The sequence below is a fragment of the Pollicipes pollicipes genome, unplaced genomic scaffold, assembly GCF_011947565.3.
Source record: "Pollicipes pollicipes isolate AB1234 unplaced genomic scaffold, Ppol_2.1 Scaffold_5724;HRSCAF=6776_pilon_pilon_pilon, whole genome shotgun sequence".
NCBI lineage: Eukaryota > Metazoa > Arthropoda > Thecostraca > Pollicipedomorpha > Pollicipedidae > Pollicipes > Pollicipes pollicipes.
Genome location: NW_023596746.1, coordinates 12,923,173 through 12,939,221, shown reverse-complemented (window position 1 = coordinate 12,939,221; position 16,049 = coordinate 12,923,173). Strand labels below are relative to the sequence as shown.

At 46.5% G+C, this 16,049-nt stretch overlaps 1 protein-coding gene across 1 annotated transcript; it reads right to left on the bottom strand.

Annotated features, from left to right (window-relative positions):
- Positions 1-519: 519 nt before the first annotated feature.
- LOC119102688 (ovostatin) lies at positions 520-15,153 on the bottom strand. Its single transcript, XM_037226146.1, has 5 exons — positions 15,071-15,153; positions 8,206-8,384; positions 1,655-1,764; positions 1,090-1,215; positions 520-639 (listed from the first exon to the last, which is right to left on the bottom strand). Exons 1-5 carry the CDS (start codon positions 15,151-15,153, stop codon positions 520-522), a joined length of 618 nt encoding a protein of 205 aa, XP_037082041.1.
- Positions 15,154-16,049: the final 896 nt, after the last annotated feature.

Sequence of the window (16,049 nt, the reverse complement as noted above, 5' to 3'; positions counted from 1 at the left end):
TTGGCGGCGTCAGATGTGACGCTTGTGTCGCTGGTGGTACGCAGGCGGGCAGGTAAGCAGCCGAGTGTATGGTACATTGGCTCACAGCTTACCACCGACCTCACGTCATGCTGTGACCGTCACAAAGCTGTCAGTGTTGTAGTGCAGGGCATGAGCCGACCTACCGTCCAGTGTGGCACTTCGCTAGTGAACGTCGCGTACTTGCGCAGTGCTACATTTTTAAGCTTATGTTGGGGTTTGGATTATTCCGAGGCAACTTACCTGACTCACGCTCAATAAAATAAACTGCCGAGTGGTTTACAACCATCGCCGAAATTCACTCTTCATCTTTCCGCCAATGGATATGTGGATTCGATTCGACCCACAGCCGTTCCCAAGATGAAACGCTAGAGCCGTGGCGAGTGATGTTGCTCATGGCGTCAGACGTAGTAGTTCATGGGCCGTGGTTAGCTTTCCGTGTGTTGTCCGTGGTTTATGGGGGGGGGGGGGGAGGGAGGGGGGGTGCGAATAGGCGCGAACTCACAGGGGAGGCTCTTCTGTCAGTTGGAACTTCTTCTGAATGATACCGGACCGCGTGGCGACCTTGTCGAACTGTGCCAGTCTTGTACCGCCTGGTGTTGTAATGAAAATCTGGTCCACCTGGAGGGTTGAGAGAGACAGATTTAAAACATTACCCTGAAGTCGAGTAGCTTTGCCTACGCGCGCAGTCGTTTAGTCGTATAGCTTTACCCGGGAGAGGGAGAGGGGTGGTTTACTTTCCGCATCCACGTAAAAATGAAACCCTTTAATCCGTGAACTTTTCCAGAACACAAGGAAAAGGGGAGATAGATTATGGGCTTTTCGTGTCTCCCCTTCCACTTGCATATTGTTTCCTTATTCTTGACGAGGCCAGTGAGATGATCTTACACAACTTTGAACTGCCCCATTCCGTCAGCAGCACATAACGCAAGGCCGGAAAGTTGTCAACACAAAACACATCCCTAGAATCAATTGTAATCAAGTCCTCCACGTGAACCATCAGTAAAGGCGCGTATTCGGTGCCTCAGAGAGTCTCCCGCCCAACCAGGTGCCAACTCTCGGTATACTCACCACCTCCTCCATGGCAGTAAGATCACTCTTGAGCGTCACCACGCGGAACTGTACCAGATCGCCGGCCTTGTACTTGGACTTGTCGGTCTGAACCAGCGTCACGAGCGTGAAAGGCAGCACACGGAGCTGCGGGAGGAGAGTTGCAGCTTTACGGGAAACTCGATGACGTCGCCGATGGTCAGTAACAAAACTTACTGCGGTGCTCAGATAAGCTGGTCATTCAAGTATATCGCCGGATATGCCTCTGGACTCTATAATGCAGAGCAGATGGCGTCATGCACATGGTAGCAGATTACCAGCCGACGAAATGATTCGCAAAACCATGAGCTTCTTTATGTCCAGGATTGTTGAGGGCGTATGACGCAGCAACCATAACTCGGGGAGTGTGCATCAGCACTTCAACGTGTAGTTTGAGTTATCTACATACAAGCTATGGACGCTGGTATGAATCTGACTACAGACCGATTGCAGATAAGGGATGGATAAACACTACAATGCCGTCTTTTTTTCTGCGTAACCAGGTTTTGTTACAAACAGTTCCGAATGCCCTTAAGTTTTCTCATACTCTCGACTGCTGGCTCGAAGAGAAGAATCCCGAACGAACAGTCGCGCGTAGATACGCGTTTGACGGCGCTTTCTTCGGCACGGTAAAGTCGAAGCAGACATTTTCATCACCTGAAACATGGCACGATTCCTTCGTTTTTGGAAAACCGGTATAAGTCAGGACTGCGTTTGCCCCTGAAGCCGTTGAAGGACAGCGTCAGTGGAAACGTGGATCGTAGTCACGCCCGCGACAAAGCCATGATACTCGACGCACCTCAGTGGCAGAAAGCGCATGATAAAGTGGGTGGGTCCATTTGTGTGTGACGCACCCACTGAAGTGCGTGCTTCAGGAGCATTGAATGGAGCATTAGGAGTAGGGGGCTCACATTCTGACAACACTTACCTTCAATGTACCATAGGCTCCGACAAATTGGTGCTAACAAGAAAAATAAGGTTAACTTGCCAAAGCAATGCCGGTCTGTACATTTTGACTTCAGCCATGTATGCGCTACAAGCGGAATTTTCTCCTGAAAATGTTGGGATTCGAAAGAGAATAGTATGATTCCAAGCTTATTCTACGCATGATTTCCGGTTATGACGCACGCACAGCTGAAAGCTGAACACTATCCAGACGTGCCAGAAATCCATTACACCTGACGCCGCGCCCGAGGAGCTAACTGATTGAGACGCTGTGTGCACGCCAGCACACCAGGCTCGGATGAAAGTTCAAACAATTATACTCTCCGCGATACTTACTCATGCTCGGTGTGACGACGATGCAAGAATGTCTGTTCAAATCAGATTACAATAAAAAGTATAGCATTCGACCTGGCCCCGGCGGTTCATCGGAGGAACTATGAAGCAACTATGAACATCGTTGTCAACGTGGCAATGCATTGCAAACTGTTCATTGTTGGCAAGTGGCACGCCCAAAAAAAAGTTCACCCGGAGTAAAAACTGTCATCGTTGATCAAATTACCCATTGTTGGCAAGTCACACGCCCAAAAAAGTGCACTCGGAGTAAAAAAAGAAGTCAAAAGCCAAGAAGCCAAAGGAGAAAAGATGAAATATGACACAGCCAAATGACAAAACATCACAATAGATAGAGGTCCAATGGATAAAAGCAAAACGACGATAAGTCAAAGACAAAAAGTCAACTGTCCAACAGACAAAAGTGAAATGCAAGGAGCCAAATATGCAAAGTCAAAAACTTTTACCATTTGACCACCTCAGTGGTATGCAAAGGGAATGTAAAAAGGAAAAAACGGGCCTAGGAAATATGAATAAAAATTAAAGAGGTTCACGGGAGCCCTGAAGCGATGGCCCAAAACGACGCCCTCATCCTTTGCGTGGAGGAATTTTCAGACCAAATACTGGCACTCTGTGCCCTCTGCACAGCCGCGAGACCTGTGCGTCTTATTTACGTTTAGTCTGGGCCTTTGTATGTCAGCGTGACCACCTGTAGGCCGGTAGAGTCCCCAATATGTTCGGAACTAGTCCAAAATGCAATTTTCCTGGCCCTAGGTCACCTGGAAGTAGCCTGATCTAAACCACAAACTTAAGAGATCGGGCACTGATCGTCGGTGCATTTACTTCAGTAAAGGATGTTTACTTCGCATTGGATTAGGTCTTTTGACTTTTCGTTGACGTTACGTTTCGCATTTGCCTTTCATTTAGTTGAGTTCTTTGACATTTGACATTTCATCTTTTGACATGTCGTTTAACTTTCTGTCCTGTAACAACGCCGTGCAGTTTTTTCTGCACCATCAAACTCCCTGACCAGAAACAGTGACCGCACCACACATGCTCCAACCTGAAACACTTGGGCTTGGGTACCAGAATGATGCATGACGAACCGCGAAATGCTGCCTTTTTCCTGAGAAAAACAGTTTTAGTTGAATCACTGTTGCGGGCAGGATACACCCCTGCCACGTTTTGTTTTTGTTTTTGTTTTTTGCTTGCTATTTAGGTTAAAAAAGGCCATGTAAGGTTAACGTTGATTCATTTTGCGAAATGCACGCCAAATAGACACGAATGGGCATATCAATGGGATCGGACCTTTTCGAGAAACGAAGCTGGCGTGAACCAGATGACCCAAACATTCAGAACTCTGATTCAAAAACACACTGAGGCTTTCACGAGGCCTTCGGCCTTCAGGCGTTCATGAGCGCGATTTCCAAATACAGCAATTGTCAATTGGCGCTCAGTGAATGTTGTGCAGGGTACGATGACTTCACCAAATAAAGACACACTGAGGAGCATAGTTACCAAAACGAGAAATATGTCCTCTAGAGCAGCTTTACTACGTAAAAGTGTACCAATGAATGTAAGTGAGCTTATGCCACCACATCTAATGCTTGCTTCAGCATCTACAAATGCGTAACATTTCCTTTTATTATTTAAGATATCCTTTTAGATGTGTATTAAAATGATGAAACATTTACCATGAACTTTTGACCTGAGGTCAAATTTAAGGTCACTAGAGGTCACAAATGGTCAAAACAGTTGTTCCGATAGATACAGTTTAGACCTATGTCAACACGTCAAGACGGACATTGAGTGGCCGGAAATAAGCTCTAAGACTGTTGGGGAGGTCTTTCCGACCATTTCTGCTCATCTGCCTGGCTCAAGTCCGTTCAAGTCACCGTTCAAAGTTGGTTTACCAGTGGCCTACAAGAACGTCACTTTTCTTCGTAATACGCTTCTTACTACGTTTACTTATTAGGTGCAACTGCAGGAAAAAGTATTCTCGACACAAAATAACATTTTTGGGTGACCTAGTGGTAATCCGAGGCCAGCTCAGGTCAAATTTATAAGCCATCCAAATGACAAAATTTAAAATACTAACCTGACCTATATGACCACTTCGACGCTTTTCTGCAGTCAGAAATAGGGTATTGTATATCTACACGTACTCAAGTTCGCATAGCTTTTGTCTACACTATACGTAGTCCTTTCGACACTCGGCATTATACATGTAACACACTAAGAGAAGGTACGTTGATGCATGAAATTAGATCAAAATAAAAAACCTTCACAAATAAGAGGAGGTGGTTACATGCGTCGTGCTCGCAGCTCAACTACCCTCTCCGCTACTGGCAACATAGGCCATTTACCTTCGATGACATCACGTGACTTTTCACGTCTTCACATGACTATGGTGACCTCATTACGCATTACAATGATATCACAACATGCTGTCAGCGAAGTATGGCAATTTTGCTTGCAAAATTTATTAGTTAAACTGCCTCTTTTGAGCTCAACACGGGCTTTACAAAAGGTTCCAGTAGAGATAGGTCATGATCTGGGCCAACATCATGTGTTCTGTGGCCATATGATGGCTGTGCACGTACGTGAGTACTCTTTTCTCCATGCACACACACCACAGCCACACCAAAATACGTAAGGGACTGCATTAGTCACGAAAAGAGCCAAAATTAACCTTCCTTCATGTCACTGGCTTCGCATATTCCAAAAAATCTCAACTTAATATGCAAGCTGTGGGTACCTTCATGTTTCATTACTACAATATGCCTGAACAATTGTAACTGAGCCGCAAAAACGTTGTGTGGTCAGTTTATCTAGAGATTGACCTCTTCGTCCTGAGTTACTCACTCATCTCGGCTGATGTGCTCGAAAGTCGTTAGGGGAACTCAACTCTCCTCGTCCGGGCGCGAGTTAAAGAAAGAAATTAAATATTAGATCAGACTACGGAATTACAAAAAGATAACAGCAGTCTTGACAGCGAAGAACCAAATTGTACAGAACACGTGAAAAGAAGCTCGATGAAATAAAAACACGACACGCAAGAAGAGCACTAATAGCCTCCGGGCTGAGTGAGTGAGGGAGGATGAAAAAGCAACCTATTATCTTAGGAGCAGGGGCTGGCAAATGTGCAAGCAAAGGATACGTTCTGAAATCAATCATACTGGCCAAGTGTTGCGAGATAATAAAACTATCCTACGATATTGCATCGAACAGTACAAGGAGACGCTCATGTCAGAAGGCACCTCTAGAGGAATACATGAAAGCTGTCTTGGCAGTGATCAAATCTCAAAACTCACCGGGCAGAAACATGAGAAATTTGAAGGTCCACTCAGCAGCGAAGAACACAAATTGGCGTTGGGTAGGATGAACAAGAAAAACATTTCCGGTATCACAAAACTTACAGCAGCACTATTTACGTACTTCCGGAATTATCTCGAAAGCGTCATAGTGGCGTACAGCAGGGGCGCTTGTGCTATCTTTTTACATAGTTAAGTGGCGGAATATCATAACTCTGACTCTCAAGAAGGAAGATCAGACCCGATTACAAGCAAAATGCCCATATGTTTAGTAAATATAACGTACAATATTTTTACAAAGGTTGTTGATACACGCATTGGCTGTCATTCGTAACTTGGTCTCTCCAGAGCATACTGGATTTATTAATGGCGTTTATATCGTTTTCAACTAGATTTCTAAAGGGCGTTTTATACCACCGAGCGTTTTACATGTGAAACATAAGATTAACGGCAGATGTCGCTGAGGATGGCGATAACGATCGGTTCGGAAACTTTTTGATTGCGAGCGACTATCGGGCCGCGCTCAATTCGCGGGAGCATACTTGTTTTATCTCTACCTTTCTGACGTATAATTTTGGGGACATTTTAATGCTGCGCATTAAAATCCTATACCGTCATGCTTGTCTGGCAATACTGAATAGCGGGTTTACGCCAAACTGGTTCAATGGGAATGTTTTCCTTTTTGAGATATTAAAACAGGCATCACATACGATGACACAAGCTCACTTATAACCGATAGCATGCTTTTAAGTAGGAAATACTGTTCTAGAAACACAATTTCTCAATTTAGTTAACATGCTCATCGATACGTCATTGCTTGATCACGTCATCGCACCTTGCACAACATTGATCGAAAGCCAACTGACGGCCGTTGATTTCTGTCTATCTATCTACCTACCGAGACATAAATATATATATATATATATATATATATATATATATATATATATACATGTAGTTAAAAAATTGGCCATGCAAATCGTACTCACAAACGCCAGATATCAACGACTCGCCCATTACATTTGTATTGGCTTTGATCGCCATATGGCTTATGGAATGGTAGGATTTAAATGGCCTTATTGTGGCATGATGAATGCCAAGGTAACCTTTAAATGCTTTCCCCAAAACAGTCTCCCCATCTTTGCGGGCAAGTAACTCATAAAATAAAGGGGTTTAGGTCTTAAAAAGGGCAGTGATGTGAACTGCATCGATTGATTTTTAAGACAGCTATTTCAGTTCAAAACCCCATGCATATGTGGAACACTCCCCTCAAATGCAGCCTCGGTACGCCGCAGGCTTCCCCACTTAGTGGGATGTTGTTCGATTTTACCAATTAAGTTTTGACGATAAGTATGACAAAATGCAAGTATTTCCGAAGAAGACTTAATGCTGTAAAGTTTAAAGTATGGTTGTGCGTCGGCGGAATAGCATTGTTCTGTCAGGAAAAGCAACCAGCAGAGACAGTACAATGCCTCATGGATGAGTTCAGCAAAGCTTTTGAACTGAGCCCAAACGCAGACAAGAGCCCGGGCTAGATGCTCAGGAGTGCGGTAGCGAGTCTGTTTCAGAAATACGAACCGTAAACAATGCAGAAGCACTGGATGCATGGGTTAGCGCAAACGCATCCCGTGGCGCAGATAATGAAGATCATATTTACACAAAAATATGTAATGCCATTAGTACGTGGAGCCAGCCGTCATTAACAGTGAAGGATCGCATCACCACTCACAGACATCTGATGTCTCAGCTCGTACGCATGTGCGCATGGGTGAAACCCGCAAAGGAAAGCCGAATGGCGATTCAAAGAAACATAAAGCTAGCAGTTTATAAAATATGCGGAGCGGTCTTCGGATGTGTGTTTTGACACGGGGAGGGTGGCATCCAGGTGGCGCACCACATGTCATATGCATTCTCACGCACGAGTGTGATGCATGATCTGTTTGCTTTGTGTCTTGAATAATTTTTTATAACTTTTTAAAATAAATTTGATTCGAACCTTTTGAACGGATAGATTTCTGGGATCAGCGCTCACACTAAGCAGTGCTTGTTGTGTGAGCCCTGACCCCCACCATTCGATCGCGGAATTCCAGGCAAAGGCAGAATTTAGTGGCGAAATCTTAACTGCCGTAATGCTCGGCAAGGTTCGTCCTGCCCTCTGACGTCAAGTGACCTTCAGCGTGACCGCTGCCACCGGCCGCAGGCCATACCTGTCAAACGCAAATAGCGAGCGCCCTAAAGCGACTCGAACCCACCCTGCCACCTGTGGGTGGATCGCAAGGCAGGCGCTCTAGCCAACTGAGCCACCGGGACGGACTCAAACTTGAAAAAAACTTTGAAAAAATTAAGTTAACAAAAAAGGGAACAAAAAAAAAAACAATGCTTCATAACACGTGCGCAGCGACGCGCGCTGTACACTCTTAAATACGCGGCAGGCCGCAAACAGACCACGTCACCAGACGGACAGACAGCGTCACCAGACCACACCCAGCATCAGACGCAGGTAACTCACTGGGTCCACTGACGTAGAAGGTGCGGGAGAGCTGCGCCACGCTGTCGTCGACGGTGCTGTTCTTCTTGGGCAGCAGGTAAACGGACACACTGGCCTTGTCACGCAGGTTGAAGAACGTCAAACAGAAACGCTCTACGGTGTTGGCTATCAGCACCTTCGGCGCCGTCAGCAGGAAGCCCCTGCGGCCGTAACGGCGAGGTCAGGTGAGGCTTACTGCACCACACGGCGAAGCCAGGTGAGGCACGGTGCACCAGACGGCGAGATCAGGTGAGGCACGGTGCACCACACGGCGAAGCCAGGTGAGGCACGGTGCACCAGACGGCGAGATCAGGTGAGGCACACTGCACCAGACGGCGAGATCAGGTGAGGCACACTGCACCACACGGCGAGATCAGGTGAGGCACGGTGCACCAGACGGCGAGATCAGGTGAGGCTTACTGCACCACACGGCGAAGCCAGGTGAGGCTTACTGCACCACACGGCGAAGCCAGGTGAGGCTTACTGCACCACACGGCGAAGCCAGGTGAGGCACACTGCACCAGACGGCGAGATCAGGTGAGGCTTACTGCACCACACGGCGAGATCAGGTGAGGCACGGTGCATCCGACGGCGAGGTCAGGTGAGGCACACTGCACCAGACGGCGAGGTCAGGTGAGGCACGGTGCACCAGACGGCGAGGTCAGGTGAGGCACGGTGCACCAGACGGCGAGATCAGGTGAGGCACACTGCACCAGACGGCGAGATCAGGTGAGGCACGGTGCACCAGACGGCGAGGTCAGGTGAGGTACACTGCACCAGACGGCGAAGTCAGGTGAAGTACGCTGCTCTGGATAGTGAGGTCAGGTGAGGCATGCTGCTCTGGACAGGGAGGTCAGGTGAGACACACTGCTCTGGACGCCCGCTGCACGTCAGCATGGCCGCATGCCAATGACGTGCCGATCCAGAATGCGTGGCGACGGGAGAGGGAATTTCAAATGCTATCAAATTAACGGGTCTAGACGCATTAGAACTTCGTCAGCCTTACGGCGTTCAGAGAAATTATGTAATGTTAACTAACGCATTAGGAGCTTGACTCCATAGCTGACGACATCTTGCTCCTAAACGAGGTCTAGTTTCCCAGGGATGTAGTGAGCAGCATCACTTTACAGCAATAAAACATCACTTATGATTTCACCACATGCCGACAGCCACTTTGGTCTAAGTTCGTTCCATTCCTTTGATTCTGATGGAGGTATCGCCGATGCCATTTCATGGGTTTCCATACACGCACTCGTGGCGCGCGGCCAGCAATGCGCTTTCGCAATACCAGTTGGGAGGGGGAGGGGGACTCCGTCCTGTGTCACTCGACGAACGGTATCCTTGAATATTGTTTTCCCTTCGGATGTGGGCACTAGAATCTGGATAATCTATGGAAATAGCGCTTGGAAAAATTGGGAGCGTCGTTTCTTAATTAAGCAGGTCGTATTCCTTTTGCTTGAATTTTCATGAGCGTAGCGTACCGTGTTGGACTTATTTTTTGTCCGGTTGGGAGGGTCCAGCTTATTGTCGTAACACGACTACAACAGTAAGATTGCATTATTAGCTTGCAGGGGCGAAGCTCATTAAAGACTGGAGGCAGTCAATTATTTTTGGCAGAAAGTTGATAATCAGCGTTCATCTGAGACTGTCCAATGCAGTGAGGTTGATGGCCTCCGATATAAGAAAACGGTTCAAAGTTGGTATATTCTTGGGTTTTGTTATGATTGGCTCTCTCTGATTTTATCCAGATATATAGACAAATAAGTAAATGCGGTTTGCGCCAGTGGCAACTTAACTTTTATCAATAAGTGTTATTTCGTCAACCTTATAAATGCTAGTCAATTTAGTCAACTCGGTGTTCGTGAAAATAACGATACATTTATAATCAAATTCAACTACGACCTACAGTTTCTGAAAGCTGCCTTGACCTGTATAATGGGATCAATTATTGACCTAAAAACATAAAATCTACTAATCTAGATCTGATCGCATTCTACTATCTACCAATCACGTGATCTCATTGAGACCAATTAACTGGTTTTCCACTAATCTTTGTTTTCGCTAGTTTAGAAACTCCACGCGGGGGTAGGTCGCATCGACCCTCGTAAGGGATCGATGCGTTCATCATGCGTCCCCCTTACTGGTACGACGCATCGACCCCCGTAGCGGGAGGGGGGGGGGGGGTCGATGCTTCCTATCAGTCCGCGTTATGAAAATCGGCGTATCAGGGCGATATTTAACTTCAGTTGAATCTTAAAGATCAACTGTTATCAAAAGAAAACGTTGCCTTACCCTAGCACATAAGAGAAGCTATTGATTGAGGGTGGTGTTTTCGTGCTGAGTATCGCTAAGTTTCGACGCGTGCTACGTCATTTCACTTAGAGTTTATTTAAAGGTCAATGCTCTTAACACCGACAACAGATTTGATGCAAGTCGATGTTAGCTGTTTTCTGGGTTACCCTTTTAACAAGGAAAGGGCCATTTTAGCCTTTTGTTTTCGCGTCGTTTGTTCATCCTCATGTTTTTGCTGAACTCTGCATGTGAAAAACTGGAGAGGTTCAGCTAAAACGTAAAATATTCTGCAACATGAGTGAAGGAATTAAAGACATAACGCTGTGCTCTTGCCATCATTGCACACCTAAAAATGGGTTGCTCAATTGAGTAAACGTACTCTGTTATCCATTTTCCTTTGCCAGTATAGTATGTTGTAAGGCTCATGAGTACCAAATGCTGTGCTGTGTGATTATCGGTGAATTCAAGCCCGAGTATAAATGCTGAAAATTTTGTGGGATGTTTGCCAAGGTGTTCATAATGTTCCATTCCAGGTGCCATGGCTGGTTTTCCCAAGACATCGTATAAAGCGTCGCTAAACCAGCGGATATGTGACCGCTGCGTGCCTGTCTCTTAAGCGTAACCTTGAACGAAACATGCATCAAGTAAACAATGCTTGCCAAACTTAAAGTACCCTTCCAGCAAGGGCACTATGCCTAACATCATAGGGAAAAACCAAGGTCATAGTGCAGCGTTTCGCTGAATTCGCGTGGTAATGGCCGCATATTTATATATCGTCTCCCTGAATGGAGGGTTTTAGCCTCTTGTACTTTTATGCATTAATTCATTAAACAACGATTCGGTGCATTGCTGTTGCAATCCACATGCTGCAAAAGCCAACAATAGGAATTATTACAAATAGGAATTATTATTAAGATGTTTTATTCGATTGCCCAACTACAAATTTCGGATACCACACAAGCTGTTGCACTATGTAACTGCAACATTTGCCGCTGACGTCAGGCACGGTTACCAAGCGCAGAGTCATCGTGCAATACAGGATTGAAATTGCAGGCAACTGCATGGGGCAGTTTCAGTTTTAAAAGGCATGTGATCTGCAATGATTTGTGAGGTGCTTCTCTCCTCTCCCTCCCAAACGTTGACGTGCATCAATAAATATTGGTTTTCCCCTAGCAATATTGGTGCTGGAATGCTGCAAAAAGTGAGATAGCGTTCAATGTCGCGCAAAGACTACGCGCTTTTTTGAAAGACAAGACTATTAAATGAATGATATACAGCAATGCGAGGAGAATGACAGCATGGCCAAAATATAGTGTGCCAGATCTACTAAAAAAAAAAACAGACACGAGAGATGGGGTGGAGCAGTAGATGGGCACGCCTCAGCACAGCCCACCAACAGTTAACGCCCATTGACACTGGTAATCTGGAGGGTACATAGCTTTGAAACTTCAAGCAAGATAAATTGTGCCAATAATCGGCCAACTTGTGATATCAGGTGTCACTCCAAAAAGAGCGCGGGCCTATAAGTGATTCCTCTGGATAAAAGTGTAATAGGTGCGTGCATATCCAAATTATATTATCTCGTCACTTATTTCTTCATGGAAGGCCCTGCTGTGACCACGAAACGGTGGTGAGTTAATATGACTGGCGCGTTATCTACTTTGCGGGAAACGACGTGCCTGTACTTTGGTATGATGTTTTGTTTACGTGTGCTTAATATGAAAAATTAGACGCCAATTTTCAGCATTACTTCACTGAAAATCAATTTCTAAACTGTGGACACATCTAAAGTGTGGACACATCTTAGTACACCTGGACCAGTCGCAACCATACAGCACTTACCAGCCGAGCGTTTATGACACATTGCTCATAACTAACTCACTGTGGCTGCTGAGTCAAAATGTGATCATTTACGCCGCAGAATGTTCACAATGAGGCATAACGTGTAAATTGAGACCTAATGTAAGTTGGCCCGGACCAATGATATATATATATATATATATATATATATATATATATATATATACCTTGACACAGATACAATAACTTCAAAACTATGGCACCCTGAGGCCCTTACAACACTAAACTCTGTTCTGTTTTCTGTTCTGTGTTCTGTGACTGATAACGCAGCCCCACCTAACGCCACAGCTACACCAAAGATGCCGTTACCTCGGCGCTGCCAACTTCTGGTATAACATCCCAAGTCTAGTTTGTATCCCGCTTCCGGCATATTTGTAGTCTATTTAAATGCCTACTTGGTTCATCTTTGCAGTACCCAGTGTTCGCTATTATTTTGCTTTACGTTGGCCACCGAGGGTCATTTGGGCAGGGTGGTAGGGTAGAGAAATGTGATGCGGCATGAACGCAGTCGAAAACGTGTGATCTTTTCAGTCTGATTCCCGAAAAGCAGCGAATTTAGAATCCGGCAGGCAAAGTATGCGAAGAATATACATTTCTGCATCACCTTGCCGTTCTTGTGTATGTTTGCGTCAAACGGTGTTATTTGAGCAGCCTTTAACATAACTTTCCGCATTCTGTGGAGTTCTGATCACACCTGGCGTAGCGAGAGAGCCGTAGCCGTGACGATATCAAATTACACTGGTATGATGCCACGCAGATCTTGTAGGCTAGTGATCTTTGCATGCTCCTCGTGACCCTGTCAATGCTTTCACCTATTATTTGTACCACTGACCAAATACCTATCACTTGACACTGCGTTGGCCGGCTGAATGCCACCTGCGTCCGCACTCGTGCTGTTTCGGTTTGGTCTTGTTCGTAAAATGTCACGGGTGACGCGCCGGCGCGACGGGGCAATTTGCCCCCAAGTGCCAGTCAAACGTCACTGCCGAGAACTCAATGACCTTTAACATCCTGTTGGCAGATCGGATTGCGCCAGCCGCTTAGCCCAGTGGTCAGAGCTGCCAGCCGTTATACTAGGCGCAGAGGCACCGGAGAGCAGCGCGTGAACAAAGCATCGTTCTACGACATCGCCCGGGGCTAATGATGCGACGCGGGCTACGCTAATCTAAAGCTGAAAAACTGGAGGCCTTTTACGATAGCGCAAGAAGCGAGTGAGCCGTTTCCATGAGTAACAATACGAGCAACGCCGTGTGGCAACAGTGTGAGTACGTAGCAGATTCGAAGTAGCGGCACAAGGGGGAAGAGGGGGGAGGGGGCAACATCTTTTTTTCTGGTTCAGCTCATCAGCTTACAGCAGTTGATAGTCAATTTCCACAGAACACCTTGCCTGTTGTTTTCATAAGACTGGAGAGCATTCTTACACCGGATGATACTGGATTCTTACATAAGGTCATCCAGGAACCTCATATATGGCGATGAAGCAGTGGCAGATCCATGATTTTGTCAAAGGGGGGAGGGGGGGTCGCCTTTTATTGTGGTGCCCCTATAACTTGGTGCTCCCCCGCCCCTCACAGACAGTTCTGGATTTTCTTTCAAGTTCCTGAATTTCTTAAAGGGTTGTGATGTCATGAAAGGTAGGTTTTTCGTGCCCTGTCACCAAACAGGCCGATCCAGAATTTTGTCAACGTGAAATATACATATTGTGGCGCCCTGGTACGCGGAAACGAAGGTTTTTGTGTTCTCATGTCTAAGGGGCCGATTAATAATGTCGTAAGGTCGGGCGGCACTACACTGTTGTGCCCCTGGAATTCGATGCCCCTGAGAAGAACGCTTCGAGCACTTCGTGGCATCCTTTGGAAACTGGTGTATCTTTAGATTTAAGGTTATGGTTTCCCGAAATAAAAGTTTTGGTACTTCCTCACAGAATAGCCCGATCTCGGATATCGACAAGGCACACAAAACACACATTGCAGTACCCGTGGAATTCGGTGCCTTTCAAAAATGAGGATTTATGCCAAGTTGTGGTGTCTTTGGTATCGCACCAAAACCTTAAAGGGGCTTAAGGATGGGGCATGGCCCGATAACCATCTCTGAATTCACCCCTGCTATGAACAAATATGACACGTATTATGATTAGAGATTGATATAATTGCACCGACGGAAACCGTTCAAGTTGTGTCAGATTTTACACGCAGGTTGGGGATTTCCTGATGTTGAAAATGTATTTTAGATAAATTTATCCCCGTTTTATAAAAATGGCCCCTTCTGCAGGCTCGAAACCTTCAAAACGTACATGTTTCGGTGGTGGTTAATATGACCAGCGCCACACCTCCCATGCCTTAACGATAATGCCCCAGTCCCTCTCCGCCGTTGAGGACTGTGCCCCAGTCCCTCTCCGTCGTTGAGGATAACATCCTGAGTTACGAGCTTCCAATGTAGCTATCAAAGCATAACAGCAACGTACTCGCTCTGTGAATCACGGAGAGTAGGTAAGTGAATCAACACATTACGTCAAGTAAGAGAGCCAGCTGGATGTTGAAGTTAGTCACTGGTTCAAGTTCATTCCCCATCGAGGGCAGCCATAGACGTGGAGGTCGGCGGGTGCGTTCTATACCCTAACTCGCCGGCCTTCGGGGCGAGAGACGGCTAGTATGGCCGCTGGCAGGGTGCACTGGCCGCTGCCAGGGGGACTTACCTATCGATGTATCCCTCAGCAGCCGACACCACGAGCAGTGCGAGCAACGCCAAGCGAGGCCCGGACCGCACGGCAGACGCCATCTCGTCAGACAGTGAGGCTGGTCGACCGCCGGCGCACCCTTTATACCCTCCGAGCGACGTGCGGCTGACATTTGATGTTCCCCTCCCCAGCCCACCCAGCCAGTCCCTCGACTCGCCCCCCCCCCCCCCCCCCCCCCCCCACCCACATGGTCCACTGGCGACAGGTCAAACGGGACGCATCATTGTTCCGCCCAGCAGTAGCCCTTCGGAGGACACGCGGCACTTGTAGATTAAGCGCTTTTAACAGTAGAAGTTCGGATCCCTTGAAGGGAATGTTCCGCATTTGAAAATGTTGAGACAAGCATCAGATATGATGGCAAAGGCTTATTATAGCTCTTGGCGTGCATTTAAAGCTGAAAAACTTGCCTAAGTAAGGGAATTACTTTTATCACTAAATATGCTACCTTGCGTCAACTGACAACCAGACCTAAGGATTGCCGTGTAATTCCCAATAACTTGGTAACTGTTGTGACGCGAGCCATTATCCTTGAGGCGGCTGTGGTGGCGGGTGAGTATGTGGTGCAGATAGGGATTGTGACTTTGAATGTCTTGGTGCAAGACATGGACAAAGCTTAGTTGGACTGTTTGGCATATGCTTCGTAGCAATTGCCAGCTTGTGTGATAGCTGGTGAAAAACAATAGCCGGTGAAAAAAATCACGACAGGTGGCGAAAAGCATTAACGGGTCATGATTTTCATATCAAAGCTTGCCATGGGCTGCCGTTAGGCACGCAGCCAGACCCATGGCAAGGAGGGGGCGCAGGGTTGAATAAGGGCCTTCTGATCTTAAAAGGCCGTCCAAACAAAATTGCAGAATATAGCCCAGTTGTTAATGAAAATGTGTTTTCTTTTTGACATTTTCCACTTTTACTTAATATAAGTGAAATAGAAGCCGAA